Raw genomic sequence first — 23,854 nt, 5'->3', positions numbered from 1 at the left:
ACCTTGCTATCTTTTCATTGTATCGCAGTCGTGTGGTGTTTTGAAATGATTTAATTCTTAATTAACTGATTCTGATACTGGAAGTCCCCGTCTCCTTCGAAAAATCGAAGCACCCTACCGGTCGAAAATGGTTACGGGTAGTTTCAAATTCTGTTAATTGGAGTTACTATTCACTTAATCTAGGTAAAGGGAATGAATACAATAGAATCCATAATCTCTACACTAGTATTTGATCTTTATCTAGGCTCCGCACCATCTGATCCACGTAAGCGGTGTCTTAAGAATATTGTTTTTGTATGTTGATATCTGAGCTCGCTGATGGACGTGTTGGGTAGGCCTATTTCTGAACGACGCGTAAAATTCTGTGACCATGAGTACCAGATTGAGCTCGATCCTTCAACTATTGTAGAGTTTATGACCAAAAAAAAATTCTTTGTGGCAGCTTAACATAGATTAATTCTTAAAAAGCCAAGAAGTGGGCCGTGCTACAAGTCGGCAATTAAGAAATCGTAATTAAGAATATCGGCCTAGTGTAAAAGACCAGTCATTTTGTTGTTGTTGTTGTTTAATAAACAAAACATTTTAGAATCATCAACTATTCGTCTTTCGCACTGTCCTCAATGAGGGCATACAAAGAAAATATACATTGCGAGAAATCACATAATAAGGAAGATCTAAATACAGAGTATTAGGACATTGTTTTACATCGCGACTCAAAGAGCACATGTACGCCTCACGAAATCAGAAAACCTGTATATATGCAATAATATTAATATTTTTTATATTTATTTGCTGTAAAAGTCACAATCACCAAGGTCTAGCAAGACTGTTTTTGTGTCTGATCCTGGAGAAGAAAATTGATTCGAACCCTAAAAGGGCGCTGCGTTGTAAATATGATGTGCTCCTAAATTAACGTTTGATGGTATATTCATATTGAAATGAACCCGAATATTTTCGGCTGACACTCGTCAGGGGCTGGTCGAGAATTGGAAAGAACATTGTATATCAACAATCGTATCACAAAATATGACGTCACCGGCATGAAATTTCTGATAATCGGGTCGGAGAGAACGCTTAAGCTCAATGTACTATTTTTAGATGGTACACAAACTTCTTCTATAGATAAAACTGGATGCCAACTGACTAACGTTTTTTTTAGTAGTTCTAGTTCAAGCATTGAAAAGTAATTCGTTCTAGATGCGCATTTTGAAAATCCAGTAGTTTGTACAAGTCTGCCAACAATCACTATGCAATCATTCGAGTTCAGCCTTGTACTTTCTTCCTCAGTTTCATCTCAACGAACTTCATGTACATCCAACGCTTCCTCCTGCTGTTCCACCACGATATCCCGCTCATCGCGTGTCGTTCGTAGACCCCGTTCAAGTTGCTTCTCATGCACACCTTGTACCACCAAGCGCCCTTCCATCTGACTGCGCAGTTCCCGGACCAGAATCCGATCCACTGGTCGTTGTCGGCATCGTTGGTGCTGAACGCCTGGTCGGTTTGAGGCCCGAATCCATCGGTGCTGTTTCCGGAGTATCCGGTAGCTGTCAGCTGGTATTTTGTGGAGGAATTGCCGATTTTGAAAGAGCTGTGTAGATAGAATATAGATGTAAATAAAGGTGGTCAATGGATTACTAGTTAATTTGGCACTTGGCAGTGTTGGATGACTCGAGCCAACTTTTTCGTATAATTTGACCCGAGTCACTTTTTAAAAATGGCTTGACTTGACTCGACGTTTCGGAAATGTTCATTGACTCGTGACTCGAAGCGAAATTTACGAGTAGCTGGTGTGACTCGTGAGAGAAAGCAGTCATTCAACCTCCACTGTTATATTACAAATAAATAGACCGCAAACGAAATCCTAACAGCTTACGCGTTGCGTTGTCGTACTGGTAGTACCTTAAGCTAATAGTAATGGACCATCGTTCTATAGAAGGCTGACAACAACTTATTCAACCTTCTTGTATGATATAAATCAAACGAATATAGTTAATGCATTATATTACTCGTCAACAGGAGCAGGCTTAAAATGTATGTCATGGATGTGTAAATGTGAAATGTAATGTATCATATTAATTTGTTTCAACTTCTCGAGGTTTCGTATTATTCCTATATGATCACAGATGGAAGCTATACAGTTAGTTACGTATTCTATTAGCAGTTCTACGTATGCCTGAGCGATACAACGCTTTTTCGCATGCATATATATTGTAGTTCCTTGATTACATGGCGAATCATTCTGTGTTTCAAACAGCTATCAAAATATCATGACTTCCAATCATGCCCGATACTTCGAGAATTCAAATTTACTTGAACTGTGAATTGACCGTAGACTTGACTCGACTCGAGTCACCTTATAAATTCGAGTGACTTGACTTGACTCAAGTCTAAATTTGCAATGACTCGAGATGACTTGTGACTCTAAGGTAGCAACTTGGTCGCAACACTGGCACCGGTGAATTTGGCATGGTATTCGAAATAATCTGAAAATGTGGAAGCCTACCTGTACTTCGCATAAAGTCGATTGCCGCTTTTCTCAATCATATCTATTCGCAATTCGTAATCGCCGAATTTTGTCAGCTGATGAATTGCCTCCAGTCCTGCAAATCAAATATAATCTTTACACCATGGGTTTCCAAATTAGGGGTCGTTTGACTATTAGCTGAGGTAGCGGAGACGAAAATTATATACGCAATGCCTATTAAAGAAATGCCAATAAAATGGGTGCTATCGGCGGCTCGTTTCTGAAAATGTTGGTTCATTTTTCAAACTAGAAGAAAAAACGACATTTGAGGAATGCGAACCCGGCCGACAAGGTATCGAGATCAATCGTAGCGTCATTTCAAAGCGCCATACGATAACGTAAGATTGGTGTCTGGCCATCACTGGGAAGATTGAAGTGTCGTGAGCATAGGAATGAATAGAACGGTAATTTTTCCTTCTAGAAAAACTACAAGTAATCGGCAGTGCTGTGTGTTAGCAGTATAACTGGAGCCTACGATATCGTAGGCCCCGGTACAACACACACACACACCCGCTCGGCGTGGCTGAATAACTTACAGATCGTAATCGGCATATCTCGCACTTCGCAGAATTTCAAGTAGCAATACTTGACTATACTTCGATTGGATATAGATGGAAATCGTTCACAAAGACCTATGGTTGCATAATTGCTATTACTGCGCACATAGTCTCCAGCTCCGACATAGGCCGTGAGTAGGTTTTGGCGAAGGTGATGATCATTTTTCTAGTAATCATCAACCAAATTGAGAGGTGGGGTCGCGGAACATTTTCAAATCGAAATTCCGGGTTGCGAACACAAAAAAGCTTGAGAACCCCTGCTTTACAGGATTATAAAACTCGCAGGAAATCCCTCTGCTTATGGAATTTTAAGGTTTCCGACATAATTGGACATGACAAACAGCAGTTCACAAATTGTATTAGGCTTTTGCTCTGTTTGAAGCGACACTCCGTTGTCAATGAGTGGCGATTTAGCAGTCGTGGAATCCTGTCTGCGGCACTAAATCTGCTTCGGACTATGCAAACCTTGCGTATCCGTCTTGTATTCAATCACAACCAAGCAACCCAAATCGAATATTAAACAATGTGAACTTCGGATTTGCTTTGAGAGTACTAAGATGCTAAAACAAGCGAGTGATTCGCTATAGTGCTCACTCGTTCGTTGCGCGATGGAATGGAGAGCGAGACAACAGTAACGAAGGCAATTTATACAAACGAAAAAGACAATTTAATACAGTAATCAAACAATAAAATCACTACAATCGTAGAAATACAATTAGTACAAACACGAAATACAAATAAGGACACTTAAAAGACGAACTGATTCCTCTAAAAACGTTATCAAATAAAGGATATAAAAAACATGCGTAGTCGCAAACATGCTGCAACCAGTCTGATTTCAAGTCTGCTTTAAAGAAGTCGCGATGAGATGAAATGGGAAATGAAGCTTGACTTCAGTAACGACTTTGAAAACGACTGGTAACGTTGCATAAGACGGAGTCAATACCGGAAACTCTGAATGAAAAGTAATATAGAAACCTCACCAAGCCAGAATTCGCCGGCTAGTGTTCCAAAACCATTCACGTAATCGTCCCAACCTCTGTAGAAATCTTCGCTGCCATCCATCCGTCGTTGGAATACCTGCAAGATATACAAACCTGACGGGTTGCAACAGATACCGTGGTACTGGTGCGATTTCGGTCATAAAGATGATGCAAACATGCCTTAAAACTACTTCCAACTTTACAGGATCAAGGCCTGGGACATGTAAAAACGACTTAGAAATATGTCGCGACCTCTGGTACAAGCAGAAACGAGCAAAGTTAGAATCAAATGCGACTAGGAGAGACCCTCTATGATGGCTCTCTCTGTCAGGTATCGATGTCACATAACTACGGGGAGATACGTTGCAGGCTTTGTTACTGGTCAAATCGACCCACGTTATACTCACAATTGTTTAACGGAGGCCCTGAACTCTATAAAATCACTGACGCGTCCTCGGGCACGTAGAAACCACTTGAAAATACGCTACGTCCTCTCGTACAAGACAAAACGACCCAAGTTAGATTCGAAACGACTGGCAGACACCCTAGGGCAGTGATCGGGAACCTATGGCTCGCGGGCCATATGTGGCTCTTTTGGGTATAAGATATGGCTCTTTGACATATTTTCAATTTTGTACTTAATTTTATCGATATTGCAGCAACTTGTTAGAATATTTTCTTACCGGCTAAAATAAATATACTCGTGGCAAGATAAACAGGTATTTGAGAGGTCAGGACAGTGGCGTATCCAGGGTTAAGGGCTTGGAGCCTTGGACCACTTTACAAAGTCCTCAAATTTAAGTTGCGGCAGCGCCAGCGACTAATATCCCTCGCGAATTCGATGTACCCGGCATCGTGCTCTGCGTAATCTCGGATGGCACCACACGTTGGTCGATCAAAGAGAATAGCATACCATGGGGACGCCTATATGACGATATAGTTTACAAATGCACATTGTCTTCCTGATCCACGCCGAGAAATGAACTGCTTTGGCGCCCATGATTAATCTCATTTAGGGAGTTGGAATTTTTACTACCATGACGTGACGAATTTTCAATTGTGACGTAACAAATGAGGGACATGTATGGCTCTTTTGGAGTTGAAATAGAAAATATATGGCTAACATGACTCTTCAGGCGAAAACGGTTCCTGACCACTGCCCTAGGGCCTAGACTTTAAAATCATTGGCGCGTGACACTCCAACAAGTCGTCAGACATATAAAAACGACCTAGAAATATGCTGCGACGTCTTGTACTGGTGCAAACGACCAAAGTTGGACTCAAATTCGACTAGGAGAGACCCCAGTATCTATAAGGAGTTTCGGTCTCAGGTATCGATGTCGCATAACTGCAGAGATACGTTACTATGAAAGAAATGTCGGTATTGGTCAGGAATGATCAGATTCGGTCCGACTCTTGTGCTGGGAATAGCGAGAATATTTACCGATGCACCCGGAAATTGTAATAGTGACTCACAATCCAGTCTCCGCCGTCCGTGTTTACATCACAGTACACGTCCATCGTTCGATTAAGGCCTTCAACGTCGATGCTGAACACTCCTCCCGTTTCATTTTGATATTTCGCTGATTCCAGACTGATGCCAAGACAGGTTTTTGGTGGCAGCGGTGTAGCTGTGAAACGGATGAGTTCAGTCGTGCATAGGACTGGACACACAATGATCCAAGTATTCAAATTCAAATCGAGTTTGCATTCTAATGGTTTGAGTCGAGCACTAAAAATACATTTTGACCACTGAAATTATACCATTCATGCCACTAAGGGTCAATTTATCAACAGAAATTTTAGTTTCGATACTATGTTCCATTGCGTTAGCCTTGGAAACCTGATTGGTCACACAATAGTATGGAAAAATGCATTGCAAAGCTACAAATTACCTTCAATGTGTGCAGGCATTATATTCTTTGAGGTAGTATCAGTATTGTAATGACTCGACTACAGCCACGATTTTTTGGTGACTCGACGAAAAAGTGACGGAAAAACACTCGACTCGACTTGAGTCAATCGGTGTATTGACTCGACTTGTACTAGATTCATTGCGCATGACTCGCACCAAGTACATATTTGGTTCGTTTCGCGCTCTACAGTCATCCTGCCGTAGCATTTTCAGGAAACCCAGAGATTAGATTTGAATTCAAATCAGAGCAACAAAATATTTCACAAATTAGATTATAACTCACAGTTTGCAATTGAAAATATATGTGATCAGCGCCACTGATCTAGAGTTTAGACAACTTACATGTTGTTGGTTTGACATTAGTAGCATCTCCCGTGTGTGGCTGATGCGTCGGTTTACCGTGGATATCATCTTTAGTGTCGCCAGCTTTAGTCGGTGCAACGCTGGACGCTGAATGTATGAATACAGATAATACAAAATATCCCAGGACGGTTGTATAAAGTAATTCACGTTCTGTGACTTTATCTTCAGACCCAGAATGCGTGGAAACTCCATCCATCGTTGCGGTATTGTCAGAAGAATCAGCTTCGTCTGGTGCGACTGCGAGTTCTAAAAATTTGGCGTAGTGTGTAATCTCAAGCGTTCAGTTCTATAGACTATTTTATAAACTAACTTGTTGTAGGAGGAGTTTTGGTGCCGGTCTTAGGAAAAGTCCTGTTTGCAATCGCGGCACCGCTTGGAGACTGTTTAGTCGGTTCTAGCTGCTTCGAGTCGTCCGTGGGCGCTGTAAGTGAGGAAGAGGTGGTTAAAATAGTCACAGGGGATACTTTAGTAGAAGTAGAAGTAGTTTAAAATCGTAACCACTTGAGGGCGTAGTGAGAGTACGTACATACTTTTTGAGTATTCCGAAAAGTAGAAGTACTTCGTTACTTACCACCTCTTATGAGTTCTTTACTTGAAGTGACTTGAAGTCCTGTGGTTGGAGTCTCACTATCTTCCAACATGTCATCTGGAGCATGCGGTTGCTTATTAGCACTAGTACTGATCGATGTGCCTTTAGTCGCTGTTGATGATAATCGTAATTTTGATCATAGTTTTAAAATTAAATTATGGAGTGCTCACTTGCTGTAGCTGCTAGGAACTTTGGGGTTGTCATCGATACCATTTCTTCAGGCTTCAGACCTTCTGGGTGTTGGGTGCTTGTATGGATTTGACTTGACTTATCCTCGTTAGCTACGATACATAAAAGTAGCAATGTTAGTCACTCTATAGTCAGCAGAGTGTGATAATTAGACAATGTTGTGAATACGATCAGGAACTAGAATTGGACCTACACAGTTTTTATCTTCAAATTATATTATAATTGAAATTACTGAATTCGCAAAAACTTGACATTGAATTCAATTCCGTACTACAAAGAGCTACAGAGCTTCAATATGCAATTGAACAATATACGCGATTGTTGATATATCCTACACTGTTGACCTCAATTCTCTACCAATTTCTGACGATTGCCCCTAACGTGTGTCAGCCGGAATATTCGGGTTTATTTCAATATGAATATATTATTCAAAGAAGTATATTATTCAAAAATATGAAATTCGGTCGATATATAGATAAACACGCGTGAATTGGAGGTAAATCGCGCAGGGCGCAAACTTTTTTTTCAGTTGCCCACTTCTTCGCGCCCACCTTCAGATGCTTTCACGACCCCAATGAGGGGCGCGCCCCCCAGGTTGAGAACCACTGCACTATGCAGTTATCATGTATAGAACTTATTTTCAGTAAAACCAGAGATTGAATTTGAATTTATATCGGAGTATCAAATAATTTCACAAGCAAGATAGGAACATATAATTTTCAATGAGAAGTGAGAAAAAGGGGGTATTCGTTTTCGTCTGCATCAACGAGATGCTTCGGAATGCAATGGAAATATATATTCGATCAGCACCACTCATCTAGAGTCCAGGCAAACTTACATGTTGTAGATTTGACATCAGTAACACCTCCTGTTTGTTGTCGGTTTACCGTACGTTTACCGTGGATATCATCTTTGGTGTCGCCAGCTTTAGTTGGTTCAACTTTGGACTCTGAATGCATTAATAGGGCGTGTTTGAAATATTTCAGGACAGTTCTACTCAGTAATTTACGTTCTGTGACTTTATCTTTAGACCCAGAGTCCGTGGAAACTCCGGCCATCGTTGCAGTATTGTCAGAAGAATGAGGCTTGTCGGGTGTGACTGTGAGTTCGGAGAACAAATCGTAGTGAGTAATCTCGGTAATTCATCTCTATAGGCTATTCTATAAACTGACTTGTTGTGGGTGGAGTTTTGGTGCCGGTCTTTGGAATAGTCCTGTTTATAATGGCGGCACCGCTTGAAGACTGTTTCGTTGGCTCTTGATCCTTCGATTCGTCGATAGGCGCTGGAAATTAGGCAGGCGTGATCAAAGCAGTCTATGTCGCTACTCAAGTAAAAGTAGAAATATGTAGTTAGCGCGATGCGGTGGCTATTTCGTGCAGTTGGTCCTCAATTCCACCCAAAAAGATAATGCTAACGTACTTTTCAATACTCAAGTGTGAAAAGTAAGTACTTTTGCCCCAAATTATTACGTATTATTGCCACTAAATCTTGAAAATGACATGTGATAACTCTTAATAGGAGGAAGATTGGCAATTAGTTTGTCAACCGAAGTTGGGACTATACAGTTATAGCAAACCCGAGCTCACTACATATAACTGTCTCAATGGTAACGTGTCTCCGCCGAAAGTCGAAAATATTGTCTATAAGGCGTAATTCAGTGTCGAGAGGAGAATAGGAAAAGAAAATAATTTGATTTCACATTGTCGCAATGCATTGTGAAGAATGCGGCCATACCCTTCGTTCTAATTTCACGAAATCTACATTGCCACTGCAAAAGTTACTTTCAAATATTGACTAGCATTTAAGAAATAAGTGGCCGGGGCCGATATTTTAATTGGCTCTGCGTCGGCTTCCACTCATTGTAATTGAACCTAATTTGGTGTACAGTATTGTTTTAGGCTAACTGACAATTTCATCAATGAATCCCAGGAATCCGGCAAAAAATAGTATTTTTAAACGTACCTAGTGTACAGGTATGGTGGAAAAGGGCTTAGCTGCCGAGAAGCAACCCTCTCTATCAATGTTCCCTCTAATTCTTCACGAGTCTGCGCAAATACGCCAACTCACTGCGCAGGCCCTTGGACAACAGTGCGCAATCAGGCCCCCCCATAGGGTGATAAACCGAAGTTCTGGGGGGCTTCGTCCCCCAGACCCCCCTCAGGCTACACGCTTTTCACCGCTACTAATCATCTATATCTGGTCTTCGTTTAGTGGGCGTTTCGCCTAAACGCGCTAGGCGCGAAAATTTTCTATACTTCATGATCAAATCGGTCAATATCATCGGGAATTGCATATATTGCTATCAATTTGAATCCTGTCTCTACTCACGTAATCACATTTACCGGTAAAGCTGATCGAGTGAGATGTGTTGGAAAAGGTAGGACTCCTAAATATAATTAAACATCTTCGGGCGTACCCGTTGGTATAATGACTTCCTTACATCATGCTATTTCGTGACCTCCTATCTGCTATGCCAAAAGATATTGAAATCTGGACATAAGTCACTTTGATTCCACTGCGACGATATGGTGACATACTTTGAATTACTAGAAGACAGATTCACGAGAACGCACTTGAAATCAATACATGCGATCGATGTAGGCCTATCGCGTTAAAACACTGATGTGACGTCTTAATACCGGCAATGCAGTCATTACTATCAAGACATACTGTCAGATATAATGATACGAATATTCAAGTCTGATTGAAGCAAGAACAAGATCAGCGTATGACCTTATCGACAGAAGATACGCGTTCAAACGAATCGAATAAAATCACAAATTTGTGCTGCTTAGAAGCTGATCTAATGCAACGCCCTACAGTGCATATAGTTGCTGCATTTCCCGATCAACGTTTGCGAAGGGATGGATTTTTTCAACAATATTGGTGCTTGTACTTGCATATTCTGCATATTATCCTATATCACCATACGTGATCAGATTCCCCTGATGGAAGTGATGACTTCGAAAATTCGCGGCATGGAATTGTACAGTAAATCTTACTCAATATTCATGACACGCGGAGAAGACTATTCGTTAGTTTCTGGCAGTTAACTTCTAGCTAGCCCATTGTTATTTATAATTATGTTAAACCACGTTATTTCGCCATTCCCACAAAGGATTGCGCTATTGATATGATATCAGTATCGCTCACGCGTACGATACCATAGTAAAAGAAAAATCTCTTTCGTGAATCGCACACGATTGCAAATTCTCGAAGCTTCGCGGAGCGCAATATTTGCCTACCTCGGTTTCAGACTTCAGCGATAGCACTATTTACCCATGGCAATGTTCCCTCTCATTTTTCTCGAGTCAGAGCGCCTGCGCGGTGCCTTGGACAAGAGTGCGCAACGATTAAAAAAAAAAGTCATCACTTCGGATTTTTTGTGCGCAGAGACCGTTTCAGTACTGCGCATTTGCGCACGTGCGCAGCTTAGAGGGAACATTGCTCTCTATACACACAAACCAGTGTTGCGATGACTCGAGTCGATTTTTTCGTATGACTTGACTTGACTCGAGTCACTTTGCGAATATAACTTGACTTGACTTGACTCGGCGCTTCAAAAATGTCAATTGAATCGTGATTCGAAGCAAAATTTGCGAGTCAATTTCGAGTCATCTAGTAAACGGTGTCGATTAAATCACCCTATCTTATGTGTGTTCGGATTGTTCGCGGTACGCCGCTGTCTTGTGAGGCCAACCATGTCATTCACTGATTGTAAATTGACCGCAAATGAAACGATCACAGCTTACGTTGTCGTAGTAATAGTAGGTTAATCTTATAGCAACGTATCTTTGTTTCTTAGACTGCTCACTGCTCACATTACACAGTGCTCACCTTTAATCAACCCTCTTGTACGAACATAGTTTATGCGTTTATATATTCTCGTGGATGTCTAGAGGGGTAGTGTATTGTACCATATCAATTTGTTTCGACTTCTCGAGGCTTCGTATTCGATCTTCTATTTTGGTGTAACGGACAGTAGCATGTAGCTATACGCAGTTATAATCACGTGTTTTATTAGCAGTTCCAAGTGTGTGCGAGCTATATAAAACGTCTTGTTGCATGTATATTTAACTTTATATTCGGTATTTGATTCAAAATAAATGACCAATTAATCTGTCTTTCACTCAGTTAGCAAAATGTAATGAGTTTGCATCACCACTCATACTTCGAAAATTCAATTTGACTTGAACCGGGACTTGACTCGTGACTTGACTTGCCTTGACTCGACTTGACTCGAGTCACCTCCAAAAAACGAGTGACTTGACTTGACTCGAGTCACCTTCGAAAATCGATTGACTTGACTTGACTCGAGTCACCTTCGAAAATCGATTGACTTGACTTGACTCGAGTCAAAATGTGCAATGACTCGAGATGACTCGTAACTCGAAGGTAGTGACTTGATCCCAGCACTGACACAAACATACTTGATTCGTTTCGCACTATGAAGTTCTCCTATAGCCATTTTTAGGAAAAACAAATATTAGATTTGAATTAAAGTTAGGGTATCTAAACATTTTACAAATTAAATCAAAACTCGCAATTTTTAATTGAAAATATATTTGATCAGTGCCACTGTTCTAGCGTCTATAGACCACTTACATGTTGTAGGTTTGACATTGGTAACATCTCCCGTGCTCGGTTGATGTGTCGGTTTACCGTGGGTATCATCGTTAGTGTCTCCAGCTTTTGTTGACCCAACGTGGTACTCTGAATGCATGAATAGAGAGTACTATAAATATACCACGACGGCTCTGCACAGTAATGTACCGTCTGTGACTTTATCTTCGGACCCAGAATGCGTTGAAACTGGTTGCACCGTGCCGGTATTGTCGGAAGGATAATATTTGTCGGGTGTTACTGCGAGTTCTGAGAATTTGTCGTAGTGTGTAACCTCGAGGGGTTCAGATCTACACGCTGTTTTATAAACTAACTTGTTGATGGTGGAGTTTTGGTGCCGGTCTTGGGACTTGTCCTGTTTTCAATTGTGGCACCGCTTGGAGACTGTACAGCTGGTTCTGTCCGAATCGAGTCATCCGCTGGTGCTGGAAATGAACCAGATATGGTCAAAGTACCCAGTGTAGATAGTCAATGCAGAAGTAGAAGTAACTGAGACAATTTTTACTCCAATACGAGTAAAGTAGCGGATTCTAATTCCTGTAAATCCAGAAGTGGTTAAAGTAGTCACCGTCGATACTCCAGTAGAAGTAGAAGTAACAGCGTACACATTTCTACTCAAGCCGAAGTAGAAGTAGGGATTAACGAGTAAGTAAAAACTAAGTATTATAGGCCTAGTTTTGTCTGAAAATCTGACATCCACACACTCGCAATGGATATTGACCGATACCGAACCTTGCATTGATCAGAAGATATCTCTGAGTCTGAATGAAGTGTAACCGGCGAATGCTTGTATAGCTGTGCCATTGGTTTTCGCTAGCTTATGGTCAGGTACGTTTAAGCTAAGCTCAAGTGGAGCAATGGAAGTGACTAGAAACAAAAATCGATAAAATATCTATGTGCTGATTGCTACCATTGTACATAGTTATGTTTAACAAAATATTCAACTGGAGACTATTTTTCGCGCTCCGCGCAATTAACCTCCAGCTCATAATTATTGTTATGTGTATAGTCGCAATTCCATATTTGAGAAGTGTCTCAACAGCCACAACAACTTCCGTGCCACAAAACAATGCGTTAAGGATTGCAAACATTCTAGTTGCAATTTTTAGTATTTTTTATATGACGATAAGGGGGAGCGAAACCTTTCACCATCATCAAGGGACGTATAGGAAAAGGTTTGAGAATCACTTCACTATATTTTTCTCCTAGGCAGCATTTTCAGGAAAACTAGAAATTAGATTACAATTCAAAATTAACGAAGAGAGACATTTAATACATTAGATTAGAATTAGAATTACACCAATGAAACATTTCACCAATTAGATTACAGGCATTTCGCGCTAATTGAGTAAAATGCTAACTATACTTTGACCACATCTAAATAACTCACATGCAGTCGAAGATGCGGTTGAGGCAACAGTCCCGGGTGGATCCAAATCTGGATACTTTCTATCCGGGTCCATTATTCCTGGCTTGTCATCGGAGCCATGTACTGCACCGGTCGTAGATTGCTCGCGAGATACTGAAATAGATGTGACAACAGTGTCTTCGGGCTAAGCATCGATAAGGAGCTCACCTGACACGGGAATGTTGTTGACTGTTGGTAATGGAGATTTTACTGTATCTGCAGATGCTTCCTTTGTAGATTTGGTACTTGCTACTCCCGTATTGGATTTATCCCCGGTTTCTGATTGCGAATAAAGGTGTAGTTTGATAGACTTGTAGCCTTATCGAAAGTAAAAGCTACGTTGGGTATATTCTCCATAAGTTTGCGTTCAATGTAACTTATTTATTGGAACATGTAAACATTACATGGTGAGAGGCAAGATCGCATTTTCCAAAATATAATTTATCATTTGATGCTGAGAAAGAGCAGGAATTGAAGCTATGTTATATTATCAGAAACTCGATATCGAAATGACTTATTCTTCTGCTGAATGTCTTACGTAGCGGCTTCTACATATCCTGAGAATATAATTCTACACTATAGCATTATGGAATGATTTCTCACTAGCAGTCGCGTAGGCTTCACCCTCTGTCGCTGCTCTGCCTTTTGAAGAAGAATGTGCTAATGAGGCATGCTGCGTGGTAGATGCGTCACTTGCAACTGCGTATTGATAAGGGATAAGTTCCACCAAAGTTATTGAATGGTGTGCACAGATCAACGCTCACTTGTCGGGCGATTGTAGCTATCAAGCCTTGAACCTGACGCTGAGGACTCACTTTGCGGTGTGATACCATCGGGAGAATGTCCAGTTGAAGAAGTTTGCGTTGACGCGACAGGCTTTGCCGCAGATGCGTCGCTTGCAACTGAGCATTGAAAAGGAACCAGTCGGATTAAACTTATTGAATATTGTCACATATCAAGAGATTCAATATCCACCTGTCGGACGATTGTAGTTATCAAGCCTTGAACCCGGTTCTGACGATCCACTTGGCGATGGAATACCATCGGGGTGACTTGTAGTTTCAGTGGTTTGTCCAGATTCACCTCCTGCGTATCATCAACCAAAGTCAATCAAAAATCCATTGAAGTTAGTAACCCAACTGTTTATGTCATGGATTTGAGTTCACCTGTATCAGATTCTTCGAGCTTTGCCGAAAAGATTTCGTCAATTAGTACAGTTGGACTTGCTGGTTGTGAAGGTCCGTGTCTGCTGTTCGTCGACACTAAAAAGCATTCAGAGCTTAAGGGAAATTTTTATCGTGTTCAGGGTTAGTTTTATTCCTACCGTGTAGGTAACAGATCGCACAGTACTTCAAGCGAAAGCACACTGAATGATTACACGAAATATACCCTGTATCGCGGTTTCAACCATTTCGTCGTGTCATGAGTCTTTTTGCGTTAGTCCCAAAGATGCACAGTCCAAGCTCGAAAGTAGCCATATCTGCTCAACTGCTAAAAGTAGCCCTATCTGCTCAACTGCTAAAAGCATGCCAACCCTCGACCAAATCTTCTTTTGGAAACTAGGCCTACTCTCCAACCAAGGAGTGGGAAATTATTTTCCTGGCGCGCCGATTAAGAAGCAGCTTACTTACTTTGGCCGGCCGAGCCGAAAGTTGAGCTATTTTCTGCGGTGTATTAGTTTTATTTTTTCACATTGGAAAAGGTAAATGACTTAGTTAAAACAGGCGGCCAACTGGATGTGTTAGGGTAATGAGAAATTGAGCGTTAATTTACAGAAAATATTTATAAAGTATCATTATAAAATTACAAAGTGGTAAGCATGAGCCGTTTTAAATTCTTTGCAAATCACACTAATCTCCTGACACCTCATCTTATTAGGACGCCAGGATGTACTTCAAAAATAATGACCAAGATATGTCATGTTATGATTGTCAAATGGCTACGCTGTGCAGACAAAAAGTAAAATGAACTCATATGTTGTATTGTTGGTGTCCTTTTGTCTTGCTTAGTGAGGGAAACCTAACCTCTGCTGGGCTCTAACAAGTGCATCGAAGTTATGTTGAATGTCTGAAGTTGAAATGCGAAGCAGAGCTGACAGATTAGTAAGAGAGGATCTGTACGTACGCCATGTCCACACGATACATAAACAAACACGTTTCATATAAACATATTTCCGGTTCAGTTAATACAGCTAATGGTAATAGTGCACGTTTTAGCAAGATTTACGAGGTTGCTTAACAAGAGCAATGTCAATTCACTCGTCATGAGATTAAACTTAATACATTTCATTCTTGACCTCATTACGTAAATATCATTCCAGGCACAATGAATAAAAAACAGACCTGTCGGGTCAATGTCGTCGGCAGCGCTTGTAGCGGAGAAACCAGGTTGACCTTCCTCTATGGTTGCATCTGAAGTCGATATTCCATCGGCATCTCTGTCTTGCTGTGAATCAGGCTGTAGTTCTGCTGTATATTCGAACGGGCCGGTTACTATAGTGGTTTTCCCAAAGGAAGTCAACACAGTAGGGAAAAACCTCTACTTTTCCGGGACACTCAAGTAGGTTTTGTCTAGTTAAGCATGTCTTGCAATTCGCTATTTCTACTTCCACTTGGATAGAAACTATGACTACTATGACTACTTTCACCACATCTGGAAGTAGGCTAAATGGCGGAATGTAGGATTCACTCACATGATACTGTCGATGCTGTTGTTGATTTAGTTTGATGCTCTGTCGACAAAGACTTTGCAGAAGCACGCACGCTTGATGATGAGCCATGGGATGCTGGTTTAGAATGAATTTCTTTGTCATCAATATCCGTAGCTATCGTACTCGCGTCATGCCCTGAAGCTGTATATTACCGTGGGTACTTCAGTTATATATATTGTAGCTTAGTACAGGTAAACTATGCCTCGGAATACTGCGTCATTAGTAATTAGATGAATCATACAAGGCTGAGAAATTTACCGGTTACGCGAACGTCGTTAACTGTAGGTGTCGGAGGAATTTCTGCTCCTGCAGTAGCATCGGACGGAGACTTGGAATCCGTAACCCCTTTACTTGCCTCGTCCGTGGTCGCTAATCGTTAAAAAAACGACAGATAGATCCACGACAAGGATAAAGGAGGTTCTAAACATGGATTCGCTGGAGGTATATTGGCCCACACAGCTCTAATCAACAATGACATCTTTTGCTTTACGTCTGGCATCACGGTAATGGTTTGCAACTTTCCCAAAGTAAATTTATAATATATTCGTCGATTATAACAACAGTATTTCCATTTTGCGTAGCGCGGACAGGTTAGCTCAATCGGCAGAGCGTTTGACTTTTAATCCGGCGTTCAATTTGAGTCCATAAAGGTTTCATTTCCTACTTTCCCTATTGCAGTTAACTAAGCCCCATCTCATCGCGGTGAACGGTGCCCGGTTCGCTCAGTCGGTAGAGCGTTGGACTTTTAATCCAACGGCCAAGGGTTCAAGTCCCTTATCGGGCGCATACTGTTTCGTTTAAATTGTAATAGCTACTTCTACATAGGGTCAGCCCCAACCTTTCGATAGCCGTAAAGCCGGACTAGCTCAGTCGGTAGATTGTTGGACTTTTAATCCAACGGTCAAGGGTTCAAGTCCCTTGTCGGGCGCTTGTTATTTCTTCTAAATCATAATGGCTACTCATATAGAGGATCAACCCCAGTTCACCTAAAGCTCTACAGCCCGGTTAGCTCAGTCGGCAGAGCGTTTATCTTTTCCTCCAACGGTCAAGAGTTCAAGTCCCTTACAAGAAGCTCCTTATTTCTTTTAAATCATGATAGCTACTCATATCAACAATCGATCTCAGTCTACCTTAAGCCCTACAGCCCTACAGCCCGGTTAGCTCAGTCGGTAGAGCGTTGGACTTTTAATCCAACGGTCGAGGGTTCAAGTCCCTTATCGGGCGCGTCATTTTCGGTTTATTCCATATTTACCTATTAGGAACGAACGCCAATCTAATTACTTTCATCGCTGACTCACGGTTAGTTTTGTAGTCTTCATTTCCTCTATCCGCATTCCCTTTTGGAGAAGATTGCGTTGATATGCCAGGCTTTGTAAATGATGGGTCACTTGCAACTGAATATTTATGGGAGATTAGTTGTACCAAAGTTCGTGAATAGTTCGCACAGATCAACACTCACCTGTCGGGCGATTGTAGGTATCTGGACCTTGACCTGGGCCTGCTGTGGATGATTCACTATCATCTCGAGATTTTGCAGGTAACTCAGAAGTTTGGCCAGTTTCGCCTCCTGCGTATCGACAACCCAAATCAATCAGTAGCCCGATAGAATTATCAACAGAGGTAGTAACGAAATACCTCCACTTTTCGAAGTTCTTAAAGTAGATATTGCCTTCTTGCACTACTTCCTCAAGTTATTATGAATTTAGATTTCTTCTACTTCTACTTCTACTCAACAGTTTTCGTTGTTTTAGGCAAAACTAGGCCTAGAATACTTACTTGTCTAGTTTCTTCTGAATCACTACTTCTACTTGTAATTGAGTAGCGACGATGACTACTTGGACCACATCTGGTACTTGATTACTAAATCTTTCATTCTCTACTTTCAATTGGAGTATTTTTGGCTTGTCTCGGAAATTGTAACTGCTATAGGCCTACACACAAGTTTACTTCACCTTGAATAGCAACACTGTCTATACTTTGACTCTGCTTAGGACATCTGTATTTCCTATTTACAAGATATCATAAGAATACTCACGCATTGTCGAGTAGGCTTCATTCTCTGCCTCTGCTCTGCCTTTTGAAGAAGACTGTGTCGATGCTCCGGTCTTTGTGGTAGATGCATCACTTGCAACTGAGTATTGATAGGTGATTATAGTTCGACTGAAGACATCGAATAGCTTGCGCAGGTCAACACTTACTTGTAGGGTGATCATAGTTGTCTGGACCAGGACTTAGTGCTGACCTGGACTCACTTTTATCGGGAGATTTCTCAGATTCAGAAGTTTGGCCATTTCTTTCATCTGTGTATCATCAACCAGAGTCAATCAAGAAATTATGAGGGTTGTCAACCCAATGGGTTCAGAGTCGGACAACTAGAAAATTTACAGCTTTTCCAAATTAGACTGGAATCATATGATGCAAGCCACTAAGAAGCGCTTGTGTTCTATGTAAAAGACGAATTACTGATTGAATACGCGCATTTTCCTTAGCAATCATCTGCTACGCGTATTTGTTCTTATCTGCTCGACACACTCGTGTTCCCGAATGGCTGGTCATTGGTCAAGCAATGTCACTTGTCGGCGTCTATATTCACTAGCGCTGGGCACAATGATTCGAGTACTTAAATCTGACTGGAGTATTAATTCAGATAATTGGAGTCTAACAGTAAGAGTTGATTTTAGGTTACTATGGTTTGGTCCACGTATACTATGCATAGCGTGTTACACCATATTTGTAATCAAATTGATCGTACAAAGCTCGTGGATTTACCTTGGGCGTGAATGATGTTGACTGTAGGTGTCGGAGATGGTTTTACGTCTGCAGAAGCTTCCGGTGGAGACTTGGAACTAGCAACCACTTTACTGTCGTTGTCCGTAGTGGCTAAATTAAGGATAGTCTTATAGCAGGGGTCAATACACCGTTTATATTGACATACAGAGCACTGGACAGGGTTTCTGCTCCTTACCAATAAAAGATTACTGTTCCCGAGACCGGGGGGCGAAGACGAGCAACGGCGCGATCAAAATCTGCGTTCGCATGATACTTAGGGTCTAGTAACCCACGTTCTACTGTTGTTCAGATAGAACCCTTCTCCAATTCGACCATCAAAGCTCTCATTTTAATATTTCCTACTCCCACGAAGGGAGACTCATCTGGTCATTACGGGCGACCTGACGCCAGCGGGCACCGCTTTGGTTACCCCTGGCTTATGCACTTTCATGTGTCGTATATGATTTTCATAATTTTGTCTCGCTCCTTGTATAATGTGACTCGTTCGTCGTAATTTAGGAAAGTTTATAAGTGAAATTGTCATAACGACCGGGGAAACAGCCTCTGTATCACGGTAACCGAATATGTTTTCGAACATTGCCGGAATTAAGGGTGTCATAGTCTGCATACCTTCCATTCTATATTTACTCGTGATAGTTTTGAAAACATCAGCCGTCAGCTGTGATATGTGGTCGTGAAAGTTTGAAATCTGTTTTTTTCGTTAGCAGAGTTGCCACGGTTTCCAGGAACAAGATGTCATATCTCTACGAGATGTTGCGGAGCAATGTTCTACTCTGTCATTCTCTATCCACTTCGTAAAGCGTAAAAGGAAACTGTGTGGATAGGTATCTTCATTTAGAAATGAAGCACAGCGTGCGACTCTCTGTTCGCTTCATGTGATCGGAAATAGGTTCAAATGGTTCTTTGTATATGCTGAAGGTTGTCAACCACTGATTCACAGCAATATTTCCCTGAGATCATGGGATCACTCACCTGTTGTTGAATAGTCTTCATTTTCTGCCACTGCGCTGTCTTTTGGAGAGGATTGTCTCGATACTACAGGCTTTGCAGTAGATCCGTCATTCGCAGCTGAGTATTGATAGGTTATTGGTAGAGCGATTTTTTTGACATGTCAAAAAATATCAAAATTGTTTACAAAGTCAAAATGTTTTTGCAACCTGCATTTCGTTTGTATCGTAGATGTTTGTACTGTGGGCGAATTTTTCATTGATTTTTAACTGCTTGTAGCCCAATTTATCGGCCTGCCGTTGTAGATGGCCCAATGTCTGCTCATTGTGAATCATAAACGGCCAAATGAAACAAATAGGTTGGCATGGTGTTATGCTCAACGTAACGCATTGGGCATTGGTTTTTATATCAACAAGCGCATGATGAAAAATTGTGATGTAGACAAAATTGTCAGAATGAAGCAACACGGTGTGCCACCAGCCGTGTACTGTACACACAACTTCAGTGTTGCCAGCCAACAACTGCTACTGTTGAACGTTCTTTCTCCATTCTTGGCAAGCTACTCAGTAAGGACAGACACTTTCAACCCGAGAATGTACGAAAGTATCTTTCGCTTTACTACAACAAATTTTAAATAGTTCTCCAATAATGCGTGATGAAACTACTGGAATTCTTCATAGGTCCAGATTTAGTTAAAATAAAGTTGTTTCATGACACAATTTGTCAGTTTTTAAGTCAAAAAAGTTAGCTCAGGCCAAACTACTTCGTAACTAATGACAAACAGTTCCAAACGAAAATGAAGATAAGTAATACAATTTTAGGATTTTGTTGGAAAACACCTATTATTTACATACGTGAGGTCAAATTTTGGTAAAAAGTAAGTTTTTTAATGTCAAAAAAGTCAAACTTTTGATTTTCAAGTCCAAATCTTCCGTTTTTTAGGTAAAAAAAATCGCCCCAGTAATTGGTTTACCAAAGTTATTGAATAGATTGTACAAATCAGCACTCACTTGTTGGGCGATTGTAGTTATCAAGCTTTGAACCTGGTGCTGAGGACTCCCATTGCGGTGTCATACCACCGGGAGAATGCTCAGTTGAAGAAGACTGTGTTGATACGCCTTGCTTTGCAGCAGATGCGTCGCTTGCAACTGAGTATAAGGGATCAGTTCGACCAGATTTATCGAATAGTTTCCACAGATCAACACTCACTTGTCGGACGATTGTAGCTGTCAAGCTTTGAACCCGGTGCTGAGGACTCACTTTGCTGTGTCATACCACCGGGAGAATGTTTAGTTGAAGAAGACTGTGTTGATACGCCGGGCTTTATAGCAGATGCGTCGCTTGCAACTGAGTATAAGGGATCAGTTCTACCAGATTTATTGAATAGTTTGCACAGATCAACACTCACTTGTCGGACGATTGTAGCTGTCAAGCTTTGAAACCGGTGCTGAGGACTCACTTTGCTGTGTCATACCACCGGGAGAATGTTCAGTTGAAGAAGACTGTGTTGATACGCCGGGCTTCGTAGCAGATGCGTCGCTTGCAACTGAGTATAAGGGATCAGTTCTACCAGATTTATTGAATAGTTTGCACAGATCAACACTCACTTGTCGGACGACTGTAGCTGTCAAGCTTTGAACCTAGTGCCGAGGACTCACCTCGCTGTGTCATACCACCGAGAGAATGTTCAGTTGATGAAGACTGTGTTGATACGCCTGGCTTTGTAGCAGATGCGTCGCTTGCAACTGAGTATAAGGGATCAGTTCGACTAAATTTATTGAATAGTTTGCACAGATCAGCACTCACTTGTCGGACGATTGTAGTTATCAAGCCTTAAACCCGGTGCTGAGAACTCACTTTGCTGTTCCATGCCATCGGGATAATGCTCAGTTGAAGAAGACCGTGTTGATACGCCTGGCTTTGTAGCAGATGCGTCGCTTGCACCTGAGTATAAGGGATCAGTTCGACTAAATTTATTGAATAGTTTGCACAGATCAGCACTCACTTGTCGGACGTTTGTAGTTATCAAGCCTTAAGCCCGGTGCTGAGGACTCACTTTGCTGTTCCGTGCCATCGGGAGAATGCTCAGTTGAAGAAGACCGTGTTGATACGCCTGGCTTTGTAGCAGATGCGTCGCTTGCAACTGAGTATAGGGGATCAGTTCGACCAAATTTATTCAATAGTTTGCACAGATCAACACTCACTTGTCGGACGATTGTAGCTGTCAAGCTTTGAACCTGGTGCCGAGGACTCTCTTCGCTGTGTCATACCACCGAGAGAATGTTCAGTTGAAGAAGACTGTGTTGATACGCCTGGCTTTGTAGCAGATGCGTCGCTTGCAACTGAGTATAAGGGATCAGTTCGACCAAATTTATTGAATAGTTTGCACAGATCAACACTCACTTGTCGGACGATTGTAGCTGTCAAGCTTTGAACCTGGTGCTGAGGACTCACTTTGCTGCTCCATACCATCGGGAGAATGTTCAGTTGAAGAAGACTGTGTTGATACGCCTGGCTTTGTATCATAAGTTTCGCTTGCAACTGGGTATAAGGGATCAGTTCGACCAAATTTATTGAATAGTTTGCACAGACCAACACTCACTTGTCGGGCGATTGTAGTTATCAAGCCTTGAACCCGGTGCTGAGGACTCACTTTGCTGTTCCATGCCATCGGGAGAATGTTCAGTTGAAGAAAACTGTGTTGATACGCCTGGTTTTGTAGCATAGGCTTCGCTTGCAACTGGGTATAAGGGATCAGTTCGACTAAATTTATTGAATAGTTTGCACAGACCAACACTCACTTGTCGGGCGATTGTAGTTATCAAGCTTTGAGCCTGGTGCTGAGGACTCACTTTGCTGCTCCATACCATCGGGAGAATGTTCAGTTGAAGAAAACTGTGTTGATACGCCTGGCTTTGTAGCATAGGCTTCGCTTGCAACTGGGTATAAGGGATCAGTTCGACCAAATTTATTGAATAGTTTGCACAGACCAACACTCACTTGTCGGGCGATTGTAGTTATCAAGCCTTGAACCCGGTGCTGAGGACTCACTTTGCTGTTCCATGCCATCGGGGGAATGTTCAGTTGAAGAAGACTGTGTTGATGCGCCTGGCTTTGTAGCAGATGCGTCGCTTGCAACTGAGTATTGATGAGAGATGAGTTCGAAAAACGTTATTGAATGGTTTCCACAGATCAACACTCACTTGTCGGTCGATCGTAGTTATCGAGCCTCGAACCTGGGGCTGAGGATTCACTTTGTGGTGAAACACCGCCGGCAGAATGCGCAGTTTTAGACGTTTGTCCATGTCCAGCATGACCTCCTGCATATCATCAACCAAAATCAATTCAGGGGCTGATCGAGCTATTACCCCAATTAGCTTGGCCAGAGCAGTCTTGGATAACTAGATAATTTTAGATATTAACCATACCATATACATTAAAACAGTAAGACCTCGATAGCTTCCACGCCCTATTTAACGTCAACATGTAAATGAATATAACTTTATTATTATATTCTTTATTCACAGTACAACTGTTAAATGCACATTACACACATAATCCGGGAGCAACCTGCCCCCAAATGAAAATGGCAAAATTGGAGTAAATTTTTAAAATTTCACCAACACAGTCAAATTGTCATTCCTATGCAATACATGATCGTAGTTATCAAGCCTTGAACCTCGGGCTGAGGACTCATTTTGCGGTGATATACCACATTATTATCATTTATAAAACTTTCCATATTTTCGCCAATTCAGTAATTTTAATATGAATTCAATTAAGAAAAAACTATGTAGGCATAATTACAATTGTAGTATAATTAGGAATGAATGAGTAGCTATAATTCTAATTGTCGTATAATTTGTAACGAAAACTGTGTATCTGTAATTCTAATCTAATTTGGAAAAGCTGAAAATCTTCAAGTTGTCAAAGTCAGAGCCAGAGGTAGTCAGTGACGAAGTACATGTATCATTTACAAGTACTTAAGTATAGGTTCAGATGACTCGTCTTACGTAACTTACTCAAGTTGTTTTGTTTTTAAAATAGTTCCTTCTTCCATTTGAGGTTGCTTGGACATGTCTTTGAAATAGCTACTTCTACTTGTAATCGAGTGGAAATATATACAAGGATACTTCTACTTCTACATGAGTATCAGCCCGGCCTACTTAGACAACCGAAGATTAACCCTTACCTGTCCGGGGTTTATCATAGTAGTATTACCTGCTGCTGTAGAGGATTCACTTCCATCCG

At 41.4% G+C, this 23,854-nt stretch overlaps 1 protein-coding gene and 2 non-coding genes across 3 annotated transcripts; 2 read left to right on the top strand and 1 right to left on the bottom strand.

The window, feature by feature from the left end:
* Positions 1–547: 547 nt before the first annotated feature.
* Positions 548–23,300, bottom strand: LOC145436565 (uncharacterized). The gene is made up of 43 exons (XM_080313926.1): positions 23,276–23,300; positions 22,807–22,923; positions 22,604–22,741; positions 22,405–22,542; positions 22,206–22,343; positions 22,007–22,144; positions 21,808–21,945; positions 21,609–21,746; positions 21,410–21,547; positions 21,211–21,348; positions 21,012–21,149; positions 20,813–20,950; positions 20,614–20,751; positions 19,628–19,723; positions 18,635–18,745; positions 18,064–18,165; positions 17,901–17,996; positions 17,325–17,432; positions 17,164–17,259; positions 16,124–16,234; positions 15,848–16,006; positions 15,498–15,623; positions 14,322–14,417; positions 14,131–14,241; positions 13,920–14,057; positions 13,759–13,854; positions 13,324–13,434; positions 13,138–13,269; positions 12,062–12,172; positions 11,898–11,996; positions 11,730–11,837; positions 8,296–8,406; positions 8,133–8,222; positions 7,962–8,072; positions 7,105–7,215; positions 6,917–7,045; positions 6,656–6,766; positions 6,493–6,591; positions 6,325–6,432; positions 5,544–5,698; positions 4,068–4,164; positions 2,507–2,603; positions 548–1,591 (listed from the first exon to the last, which is right to left on the bottom strand). The coding sequence occupies exons 1-43, from the start codon at positions 23,298–23,300 to the stop codon at positions 1,264–1,266; spliced, it is 5,214 nt and encodes a 1,737-aa protein (XP_080170052.1). The 3' UTR covers positions 548–1,263.
* Trnak-uuu (transfer RNA lysine (anticodon UUU)) lies at positions 16,577–16,649 on the top strand. The gene has a single exon. It is a non-coding gene; the product is annotated as a tRNA-Lys (tRNA).
* Positions 17,017–17,089, top strand: Trnak-uuu (transfer RNA lysine (anticodon UUU)). Its single transcript has one exon. It is a non-coding gene; the product is annotated as a tRNA-Lys (tRNA).
* Positions 23,301–23,854: the final 554 nt, after the last annotated feature.

The sequence above is a fragment of the Botryllus schlosseri genome, chromosome 3 (genome assembly GCF_051294905.1).
Source record: "Botryllus schlosseri isolate E-star chromosome 3, Bs_hap1, whole genome shotgun sequence".
In the NCBI taxonomy this organism is placed as follows: domain Eukaryota; kingdom Metazoa; phylum Chordata; class Ascidiacea; order Stolidobranchia; family Styelidae; genus Botryllus; species Botryllus schlosseri.
The sequence above is the reverse complement of the archived record's forward strand: the minus strand, read 5'-3'. Positions and strand labels throughout refer to the sequence as shown.